This window comes from Cotesia glomerata, linkage group LG3 (assembly GCF_020080835.1).
Source record: "Cotesia glomerata isolate CgM1 linkage group LG3, MPM_Cglom_v2.3, whole genome shotgun sequence".
In the NCBI taxonomy this organism is placed as follows: domain Eukaryota; kingdom Metazoa; phylum Arthropoda; class Insecta; order Hymenoptera; family Braconidae; genus Cotesia; species Cotesia glomerata.
The window spans coordinates 7,448,041-7,460,363 of record NC_058160.1 but is presented as its reverse complement, the minus strand read 5'-3'; the positions used below and the strand labels follow the sequence as shown (position 1 = coordinate 7,460,363).

The following is a 12,323-nucleotide window of genomic DNA, read 5'->3' as shown; positions in this document are numbered from 1 at the left end:
ACATGGAAGGGACAATTAGATCTCCCGTACAAAAAAAAAATTGACAATAATGAATTACAGATGAAATTCAAATTTAGAACCAAACATAATTTTTTTTATAGACAACATAAATTCATCCTGAATTTTAAATGAGAATTTAGGTCATATTATGACAAATTTAGGTAATATGGAAATTTTTTACAAACAAAACTTTCAAAGAAAAATTTCGAATTAGAACTTTTTAAGAAAATTAGATGAATTTGTATCCAAAATCAATATTATTGATCTTTATCATAAATTTAAAATAAACTTGACCTGAATTTCATGATAAAATTTAACGAGTTGATCATAAAACTAAAATTTTTCTTTACATAGCAATTTTTATCTAACCTTTCAATTTATTTTCATACTACAAAGTTTGACTGTTTAATTTCACCCCGAAAATTATTTAGATTTTAACTCACGCAAGGTAATAATTAATACATTACCAAACCATGTACAACTAATATTTATTTATTCAAACGCCAATCGGCTTTATACATTAAGTACATACAAGTAAATTTTAACATAAGGCGAAAAAAGGAAAAAAACATTTTAGTAGGATTTAATTAAAATTAAATTAATTTCATCTACTTTATAACTTGAACTAAGTAACAGTATATAAACAAAATTTCTAAGAGTAATTATTACAAAAAGAAGAAATTGCACTTTTCAACAAACTAGTGATGGTCTGTTAATATTAAAAGTAATTATAACTATGTTGACGAATCTAATACTGTGGGAGTAAAAAGTTGGTTTTTAATGGAATTTTACAAGAAAGGTCCATACCTGACTTTTTCCGTTACATAACAACTTGTTGAAATTTTCACTGACAGTTACACAATAAAACACCAATCAATAACCAAGTTTTTTCCCCTATAAGAATTCGAGTAAATAGACGGTCATTAACTTATCAAATAAATACAACTTTAATAAAATAATTTAAATAAATAAATAAATAGGTGATCCTCTAATATTACAACATAATTTTCGAGTGCTCTTACGTAACTCGACTAATTTGTGATACTGGTTAACTGAGGATTAAATAAAAAGTAACTCAAATAAATAAATAATAATTAATAATCAACCCTTTTTATTTCATTAAAAAATTGAAGATACTTATATATACTTTTCACATCTATTGTAATTATAATCATCATCTCTATTCAGTGAATGTATTTAAGTCATTTTTAGGTATTTAAAATTTTAAATTATTTTGCGTATGATATAACGTATAAAAAATTTTATTTTACTATGTCCAGAGACCATTTTCAAGGAACAATCCAAACCTGATAGTATCGAAATGATGCGTGATATAGGTAAATTTCACATGAAATGTTTTTGTAGAGTGAAAAGATTTCTTATCTTATGTCAACTTTTAGATTGTCATTTCACATAAATTTGGGGGCTACAAAAGTTAAATCACCAATAAATTTTTAAATTAATCATATTAAATGAAAAATAAAAAATTACGATGTTAGATTTTTAAGAACATTTAATTTATATCTTAAGCGTAAATTTCGAAAACATTTTTTTTATATTTCACTGAATTTTTGAACCTTCTACAAGGAAAAATTTAATGTCTTTTAAGAACCTTTGATATCCCACCCTTACGCTTTAAAGAAACAAATATACTACCCCTCTTTCTTGTTTGCATAGTATAACAAAGAATAAATTTATCTTTCTCATTTACTTTCGTTCTTACTCTAGTTTGATTAATTTAGAGGGGTTGAGAAGGTAAAAAATAGTTTTTTGTTTTTTAAATTGAAGAAAATAAATCGTTCCTCAACTTCTTTGCTCGTATATCATCAATAAAATTTTTGTACAAAATGATTAATGAAGAATGTAATTATCAGTTGACATTATTTTTTAATTCTAGAAGACGTAAGATTTTTGGTCTACTGATTTAGTTAATATAATGTATATGTTTTACAAATCATGTATTTATTAATCAATATCATAATATTAGAATATGTCAAAACATTGTCGGTACTCAATAATTAATGAAATAATTATTATTATGTTATTTCATGTAGAAAATTTGGCACTTCCATGATATATCGACTTTATTCACGTCATATGATAATTGATAATTGGTAATAAATTAACATCCAAATGTGTCCTAGTACTGTGGCCGTCACTGTATATTAAATAAATTACAGTGTTTTTTTTTAATTATTGGAAATACAATTATTATTCATCGATTTTACACTAACTGATATGGATATATATTTTATTAAGGCACAAAATTATCATAGGATGAATAATATTGTCGATATAAATGACTGCGGTAACTTAATGCAAATGTAAGCAACGCTATTCTTATTGCCGAGGCTGAAGGCTGTCGAGTATCGTGAGGCCCGAGATCCGTGACGTAAGGTCTTACCCCCAGCCCGTGACAAGACTCGCCCCCACTCAACGAGGGTTGAGAGGACTACGAGAGAGATTGTTAGGGGCATTCCGACGCCACCCTTCATGAGGACCTCACGCGATGGGTCCTAGTACAACGTCACCCAGTCATTGTCATCCGAACAAAAACAGTTTCACTGTAAAAAATCGCGCCAAGTCCACGTTCATAAGACTATTAAGAAAAAAAAATTTGTTTTTTTCTTTACAAAAATATATAAAATAAAAAAATTAAAAAATCCAAGTAACCGATATGATTGTTTATGATTTTCGGAAATTAAAAATTTTGTTACAAATTTAAAAATTAAACAAAAAATTTAGAACGTATTTAGTGTGCGCGGTTGCAAAATATTTTACTTTTAATGAAATTCGTAAAATCTATTTACTAGGACTTTAAAACAATTGAAATACACAATGACGCACACCAAGTACGTTCCAAAATTTTTTTCTTAATTTTTAAATTTATAACAAAATTTTTTTTAATTTCCGAAAATCATAAACAATCATATCGGTTACTTGGATTTTTTAATTTTTTTATTTTATATATTTTTGTAAAGAAAAAAACAAATTTTTTTTTCTTAATAGTCTTATGAACGTGGACTTGGCGCGATTTTTTACAGTGAAACTGTTTTTGTTCGGATTTTAGTATTTTTTATAATTATAATAAAAATTTACAATTGGTACCAACTTAAATCTCGCGTTGGTTGCATTTTTTATAGCAAACTATCCCCTTGAAACTACAGTTTATGTAAAAATAATTCCAGCGCACCCTGGCGGGTGTAGATGCAAGCTGTGAAATATCTTTTTTTAACTGTAGTTTCCCATCTAATGAAGGATTACTATGCATTCTCAAATTATTTAGTCTGTGGCAGATCACTTAGCCCATCGAAAAAAAGTCAGGATCGAAATTTTTGCGTTGCTATAGTTTGTGCTGATTAAATTTAATAATTTCAATTAGATTAATTGTTATAAGTGAATATAATTAATTAATAACAGTCAAATAAAGTATGAATTACTGTTATAATATACAATTTAAGAAAAAAAAGTACGGTAGAATTAAATAAAATTTTGCAACCTCAAAATACCGTTCTGCTTACAGTAAACATAGTCGGTAGTCTGGCGCTCCGTTTACAGCAGATTTGAACGGAACTTGGCGCCAGATTCTACCGAATCTGTGGATCCCTTAATTATATTGGCTTTTATTAGCTGTCTCATTCCGTAGTCATTGTCGGGTATTACTTGTAGATGTATAAATAAATACGAGTGATATATAAAATATAAACCTCAAGTCTTACACAAATTTTAAAAAAATTACAAATAAAAGGCATAAAAGTGTTTCTCGTACCATAATAAGTATTTCACTAATTTTTAAATAAAAAATATGATCAATTGGGAATCATAGTTTAAAAAAGACACGTATGAATTGTGGTTACAGGTTTGGAATTTATTGCGACATTTTTACGAAACATTACAGAGTACTACTTCATTACTGAAACTATTCTTACTGTTTACTCTAATGCTTATTAGTTTATGAAACCACAATGATTCACACAATTATACACTGTAAAAAATTTCATGGACTCGATTTGGTATAAACGACTTGATGTAAAACTATTAAATTAGACAGTTCTTATATTCAATAAAATATAGAAAAAAGTAGATTACACTGTGTAAAACATATACGAATAAAATTTTCATACCACAAAAATTTTATACCGCCATTTTAGTTATTTAAAAGATGATTGAGTATGAGAAAAATGATTAAGAAAAAAAATTAGTCGGAAAAACTTTTTTTATCAATTATCTTCTACAAAACTTCAAAAATACAAGGGCTTGGATAAAAATCTATTTATTGAATTCATTCTTCTCTAATAGCTCTGAGTTATGAATTGGACCAATATTTTTGTTTTGGAATTCTTAATTATTTACCAAGTTATAAATACGTTTTGATTCTACAATCTTTATAAAAGCAACATTGTTTTGCTCCTTTGCAAAGTAATTCATATTTAGCATAACACAAGATATACTATAAATGCTGATTATGACTGATACTAATTTATTCCAAGTCAGGAAATCTCTATTTAATGAAACAGATGTTTTATTCGATAAATTAGTTTAAATATAACAATGCCATTATATCGAAATTATAATTTATTATGATATGTATGAAGTCCAGATTAATATGACACAATATTCCATTTATCTGAAAATTAACGTACCGCAAATAAACTACTTAACCTTTACTTTGTACATTCATCAATTTATGATTTATTAATATTGATTCTCAAACACGTTACATCTCATTAATTATTTTTATATAAGTTAACATATTTTTGAAATACTGAAAATTCACTCGGTAAAAGTATATTGATAAAGTAATACATGCTCGGTCAAAGTTTGTGTGTCGGAGCATATACATGTTTTAGTTTAGGTTCTAGTAAACGATGGTAAAATATTGTAAAATAACTCATGATATTTTTGCATTATCTTTAACAACCTTTTAAGCTTGTACTACAGTGTAGCACATAGTTTATAAAGTGAAACGGTGTAAATAATATGTCAAGGAAAATTTACAACAACGAAGATAAAGTATAAAAATTATTTTTACTTACTTAAAAAATCGGTTCAATCTTTAAAATATGAATAATTTTCGAAACAAAAGAAAAGTTTAGACAATTCTTTTGAAATCTGTATTCACTATATGACTATTATATCGAGAATTACGAATTGTGAATAAAAAAATTTTAATTTAATGATTTTTCGATATTTTCAATCACAATATACAAAATAGTTTGAATAATTTTAAAATAAAAATTTTCAAATCACTTTGCTATAATGAAATAAAGTACTAATAATTTAATGGACAAGTGTGACAGAACAAATTAATAACTCCTCCAAAAACAATATAAAAATTAACTATATCACCAAAAAAATATATAAAATTGTAAAATATGAAAAATCCTTTTTGAACTAAAAATATGCCAACAAAATTTTCCTGATTCTCTTAAAAAAAAACTCTCTGACGTTCAATAGATCATTTAGAAATCTACTTTCTAACAAAGCACTTTTTTGAAATTTAGATTTGATTACGAGAAATTTGTTTTTTAAGTTTTCATTTATCGTACAAAAAACCATCAAACCATAAAAAAATATAAATTTAAGTTACGAATTTCCTGAAATTATTAGTTACTGAATTTTACTACAGAAAACCATTGTGTAATAATATAAAGTTATACCCATGACAAAATCTTCCTTATTATTTTCATAATATATAGTTTGTGTATTGTGTAATTATGGTATAGAAGTACTTGACGCATACTTTGGTGTAAAACTATCTATGGATGATATTTGCTCTTGTCAGAATTTGAGTCATTTTGGATAGAAGTGATCAGAATCTTCTGTCAGTTCTCTATCAGCTGAGAAATACGATGAAATTGGCTGAAAATTGAATTTTACGATGTTGTCACTCTTACAACTTAAACTGGAAATGAAGTTAGCATAACATCAAATGTGTTTGAATTGATCAACCAGTCGATCGGTCGCAAGGAAGAACTCAATGTCAGTAGAACCTTCTAATAAAATAACACTTCAGTTCTCTGTTGGTTTGCATGAAGATTATCCTGAAACTTTTTTACATATTTTATCGGCTGAATTTGGGTAATCCCCGAATTGAATGAACTCAAAAGGTAGCTAAAGTAGTTACTAATAAATATTTACATTCCTATTATCAACTTTCTGTCTATATAGAAATATTTATTTTGTCATAACTTTTAAAATTATGAGGCATAAAAAAATTTATTGACATTTTGTGTTTGTAGAACATCTATAATAGAGTTTAGAATCAATACCATGTGCCATTTTTAGCTTCCTAACATTTGAATCATTAGGAAAATATCTACTGGCCATAATTCCCATGAAAAAACAGCCACAAAACTAGAAGTAAATATTATAATGATTGTCATCATCATTATCTTCATTATTATTGAAAATTTTTACCCGTTTTTTTGATTTCCTGTTAACATTTAATTTTCTGAATTTTTCTCCACATTATTATAATAATATTCAAAAATAATCACTTAATTTAATTACTTATACAATTAATTTCATGCAATAAAATGTAATATTGTAATATTTATATATTTTAACGATATAATTTTGTTAACAATATTAGCCAAAGAGCAATGAGTATTCGGTTTGTTTTAACCAAGAGTGTTTCCAGGTTAAGTAATTTAATTAATTAATATAGCTTAATTAAAATATTTTTCTGGCAAAATTTTAATACGTAATCCAGATTATTATCATTCCATTGTACATGGAACGGAAAATAAATAAAAATGAAAATCATCGACTAAATTATCATCTAGAATTTTTAAAATTTATTTGTTGACTTATTCAAACCATATTTTCGTGCTATATTATAATCGATACTCATTTTCATAATGAAGGAAATAGAAATAAAAAACTGGTTTTTTGATCATTGATTGTTGTACTCAAATATAATTTTAATACATTTTATCAAGATAGAATTAAATTGGTACATACTAAAATGAAATTAAAATAGATATTGAATAGAGTAATCTACATATTTTCATATATTACTACTAAGAGTCTCAATATTCTGTATAATTTATCATCAAAAGAGATTGACGCTTCATTCAATATTTAATGATAAAAGTGAAATCTTATTATGATTTAAGAAATAATATTAATTAATTTATTGAAAGCTGAGAAGCTTTTATGGCTTACAAAAATTTAAATTTCAATATAAAGTCTATTAAGTATACAAAGCGCTTTTATGAAATCACTTATTTTTTAGTTTTTATACTTCTCGTTTTGAAAATAAATAATCTTCAGAAGTAGGAAGTTATCGATTTCGGTCCGATTTTAAGAATGTGAGTTTTCATCAGATCTCCACATTTAAAGGTCCAAGGAGGCTGTTCCGACTATTTCTGGCTGGACGTCCGTAATACCGGCCATATTTATGTGTGTATGTATGTATGTATGTAAATAAAATTTTACCTTCTATGATTATTTTTAACTTCCCGCTAAGAAAATTCAAAATTTTCGAAAATCGGGAAGTTATTGGTTTTACCCCGTTTTGCGAAAATCGAGTTTTCATCAGATCTCGACGTTTTAAGGTTACAGGAAGCTTCCCTGACATTCCCGCGATGGTGTCCGTGCGGCTGTATGTATGCGCATGTGTGTGTGTGTGTGTATGTAAACCTCTTATAACTTTTGAACGGCTCGGCCAATCGGATCGAAATAGGTGGCGATCCAAAGAGTATTATTACCATTAAATTTCGTAAAAATTTGAATTGATTCGGTTCGCTAGATTTTGAGAAATCTCAAAAATAAAATTTTTAAAAAATCGTTTTTTTGAAATAACTTCTAAACGGCTTTACCGATCAATTCCAAAAACTAATCAGCTCTTAAGTTTAAAAAACCACGTCGATTGCTACCAGTCCCGTCAAATCGGTTGATTCGTTCGAGAGTTATCGAAAACGAAAAATTTCGAAAAAAGTGTTTTTTTCACATAACTTCGACATTTCCTTTTGGATCGTTTTTGACAAAACAAAATAATTATTAGAGCTTAAGAAATCACGTCGATCGCTACCAAGAACGTGAAAATCGCTTGATTGGTTCGTGAGTTATCGTTGTCGAAAAAATTCGGAAAAAGTGAATTTTTTAAATTTCTCTAAAATTTTCGGTTCGATCAGTTTGCGTTCAAAAGTATATCATAGATTTTCAAAAATTGCGTGGAATACTGCCAACCATGTGAAAATCGATTCATTCATTCAGAAATTATTGCAGTTTGAAAATTCAAAAAATACTGTTTTATTAAACTTCTATCAGACTTTTGAGCTCGAAGAGCTCAAAAGCTTAGATCAGCTTACTCTATGAGCTCAGAGATCTCAAAATAACATATAGATTATATTTTTGAGCTCAAAGAGCTCAAAAATCTCATAAGTGCAATTTTAAGAGCTTATTTATGGAATTAGCGGGAAGTTGCAGGGATGGCCTTTGATCTTAAAGATCAACCGTTTTCCAGATTTTTTTTCTTCGATTTTTAAAAATTCGGAAAACTATTTATTTTTCATTTATTATTTTAATTGAAACGAACCAAATGATAAAAATATTTTTGAAAATTACACAATAATAAAAAAATCAGAAACATGAGATTATACTGTTTATATCATTAAAATATTTATAAATGGATTTTAAATAAAATAAAATTTTTGTTCACAAATAAAAAAAAATACATTATTTTAAAATAAATTGTTCCATGAATTTAACAACGCCAATGTAATAAATATGTATTATTTGAAATACATTTATCATATTCGTTAACCAAATACGCACTCAAGCGCACTTATTTCACGACCACAAATACGAAATAAAATAGTTACACTATTTTAATATTTAACATTCTGTTCAAAATAGCGCACACCTGCCAAAATTATTCGAAGCTTTTAGGTAGCCTACTAACATTATATGTGAATATAAATGGGATAACAGAATAACTTCAACGACGCGTTATTATATCTAAATTATAAAATAAGATTAGAATTAATCGGCTCCTACCTAAAGTAAGGTTTCTGAAATAAAGTGTTAAATAATTGCTAAAATAATTATTTTGGTAGTTTAATAAATACTGAGATAGAAGAAGATAATGAAGAAAGTCGTGATAAAATGGCGAATTTAATTATGGGTGTAATCATCGCGGCTATAATTAATAGCATTCAGTTTTCTGCTGCAATGGTCGCAGCAATTATATCCTTAATTAAATATGTCTCCGCACAGCTATTTTAGTTATCATTATATTCACAATTCTCAAAAGATAATCTCTCTTCTATTTATACTAATATACTAATATTATAAAGAGGAAAGATTTAATTGTTTGTTTATTTGCATTGAATAGGCTCCGAAACTACTAAATCGATTTGAAAAATTCTTTCACTGTTGAGAAGCTACATTATCGCTGGGTGACATAGGCTATATTATATTATGAATAATTTGAAAATTTTCGTTAAATATCCGTGCGAAGCCGGGGCGGATAGCTAGTCTAAAATAAAATACAAACAATGAAGATACACTTTTATTAAATTATTTTTACTATAAAGAAGATTTTTTTTGGAGTATTTATTTTAATGTAGTTTTATAAAACACAGAAAAACATAAGAGTATATAAATCATCATATACATTGAATGAAAGTGATTTTTTATTTTAACAGGCTGAACTGCATAGAATTAAAAAAAAAATATATTATTAAAAAAATTTCAACGAAATAACCAAAAAACAGTTAATGATAATAAATCATTTTATTTTGCTTTTAAGGATGTTTCTAGAAGCTGAATTGAGCAGCAATGAAGAAAGTACATTTGTCAACAATGATTCTCTGCAGTACTTCTCGAATGCATCCATCAACGGTGACTATATTTTTGATCGGATCGACATCAAAATTATATTCATCACTCTCTATTCCATCGTCTTTTTCTTTTGTTTTTTCGGTGAGTAGATAAATACAATTTTGAACAATATTTACAATGTAAAATTTTGCTAAAGATGATTCTATAATTGCTCTGCACAAGATTTTAATGCATCATGAAAAATAAATAGTGACAAAATTTTTTAATTTTTACTGACATTTTTATTGTATTATTGTATTAATTTCTCCTTGCTCTTATAGATGATACTTTTCATTAACAATAATTGATTGATTCAGTTGTACTTGCGCAAGCGCTTAAGATTTGTAGATTTAGTAAATACTTTCGCAAATATTTAATTGTACTGTTTGAAAAAACTGATGTAAGTATAGGTATTAGAATTTTCGGCGTTGATATATTTTTTCATGCTTAGAAATTCTTTTTTCGTAATTTTGCTCACTGAATCACGAAAATTATAGTAAATTCATTAATTATTAACTACAAAAACTTGTATACGGCAAAAAGTTTTGGGGATAAAATGCGAAGTGAATAGTTTCTAACTGATACAATCCCTCCGGAGTGAATTTTTTATTTTTTTTTTCATTGGATAAAAATTATAAATTGTTTAAAAATGATAACACGCGCATGTAGATATAAGTGAATAAGAGCGACATCGTCTACACTGGTATTAATCTAATTTAAGAATTTTTTTTATATAAAGCGCCACGTTACTGTATAAAATATAATTTTTATATTTTTATTTTTTCCATGCAGTTGAAAAGAACTTCCAGCTTTCCTTTAATAACTAAAAATATTGCAACGATCATTTTTTATATGATATTAAAAACGTTGGTATTATAATTAAATTATTTATAATAGAACCTTTTTGTTAGTTTTATTGACTTTTATTTACTGAAGATATAAATAAACCTATCAATGTACACTAAATAATAATAGCATTTGATCAATTAATTAATACCCTTTAAATATAGGATAGTACGATGATATTACGTTTGCCAGTCGTTATGACGTTCGAAGTTCGATTCAATTAAAGTTTTAACTTTACATTAAAGTTCAAGACGTGTGTTCAATTTCACATTTACTTTCGACGTGGCTTAAACTTCGACTGACTGTAAGTTCCCATCGTGAGATTAGTGCAATTGTCTTATCTATACACGTGAAAAATTGTGATGAAACTCGGAGAAAATTACAGTTTTCAATGAAAATCTAATTAGATCTAGCTATTGACGACAGTACATATTCTATTTTTTAATTGAACTTCTATAATTCTTTCATTTCATATTAACCTACAATTAAAAAATTTTATTTTTTCACTCACAACATTTTTTGTTGTGAGCAAAATATTTTCTATTGTTCTACTAACAATATATAGTATTCTGCTCAAAAATATATACGTATACTGATTAGAGAATAACTCGGTCGGTAATATTTTGTACACTGATGAGAACAATACTTTTTTTTTTAGTGTAAAATTATGATTTCAAACTATAATTTTTTTAAATATATTTTCAAAGCGCTGCTTAATCTTTAAAAAATTAACTTTAGAGTTTGTTCCATTTTCAGAGTTGTCACTCACAAAAAATTTTATTTTCTACAAAATTATATTCTGTGCTTTTTCTATAGACGAAATTAAGCTTTTACAATAGCCGTTTAGTTATTTTTTTTGCATCAATTTTATTTCTGCTCTGTATACATTGTAGTCAGTTGTTTTTAACACTTGACATGACGATTATCAAGAAAAGAAATTATATTTTTATTTCTATAATGCTATTATAGTTATTTTCTAAAGATATAAAATTGTTACGATCTGTTAATAATATATAAATTTCACAATGAATTGTTTCTTGATAATTATAAAATAAAATAAAATCTGAAAATTTATTAATGCATACATTTCATACTCTCTAAACATGAATTAGTGAAAATTCACTTAAATCAGTGAATATTCACTAATTCAAGTAAATATTCACTAATTCATGTTTAGAGAGTAAATACAAAGAAATCATTGATTTTTCTCAACACCTAAAAACTATTTTTATGTTTGGTTTTTTGATAAACAAATGACGTATGAACATACAATTTAATCATCTTTTACACTTAAAAAAAAAAATATTTTATTTTTGGTTTTATGGTTGGAAACCGACATGACAGACTAGCTCTGAGTTTTATCTCTAAACAACCTTAAATCATGGGCTTTATAACATAAATATACGGCACTAAATCGAGAGTTAATTCGGAGTGAATTCCACTTTCATCGTTCGAAGCCCAAAGAGAAGAAATAAAGCACTTCGCGTATGGAGTAAATCTAAAACTTTTTTACCTGCACAGTGATTCCGAAGTGAATATGAATTTCTATCCGAAAAAATTCCGGGAAAAGAAAAATTTTAATCACCAAAAAAAAATCAAAATTTTCGAAAAAATTCGAATTAAAAAAAAATTTTTTATTTTGATGG

At 26.5% G+C, this 12,323-nt stretch overlaps 1 protein-coding gene across 3 annotated transcripts in view; it reads left to right on the top strand.

The window, feature by feature from the left end:
- The window catches only part of LOC123261025 (trissin receptor-like), a 54,633-nt gene that overhangs the window by 23,909 nt on the left and 18,401 nt on the right, over window positions 1-12,323 (top strand). For 2 of the 3 annotated variants that reach the window (XM_044722493.1, XM_044722492.1), the window contains one exon: window positions 9,761-9,933. In XM_044722493.1, coding sequence (XP_044578428.1) covers window positions 9,762-9,933 — 172 coding nt within the window. In that variant the 5' untranslated portion in view covers window position 9,761. Of the gene's footprint in view, window positions 1-4,729; window positions 4,746-9,161; window positions 9,168-9,760; window positions 9,934-12,323 lie in introns of those variants that run through there. The other variant, XM_044722494.1, reaches the window with a different exon arrangement.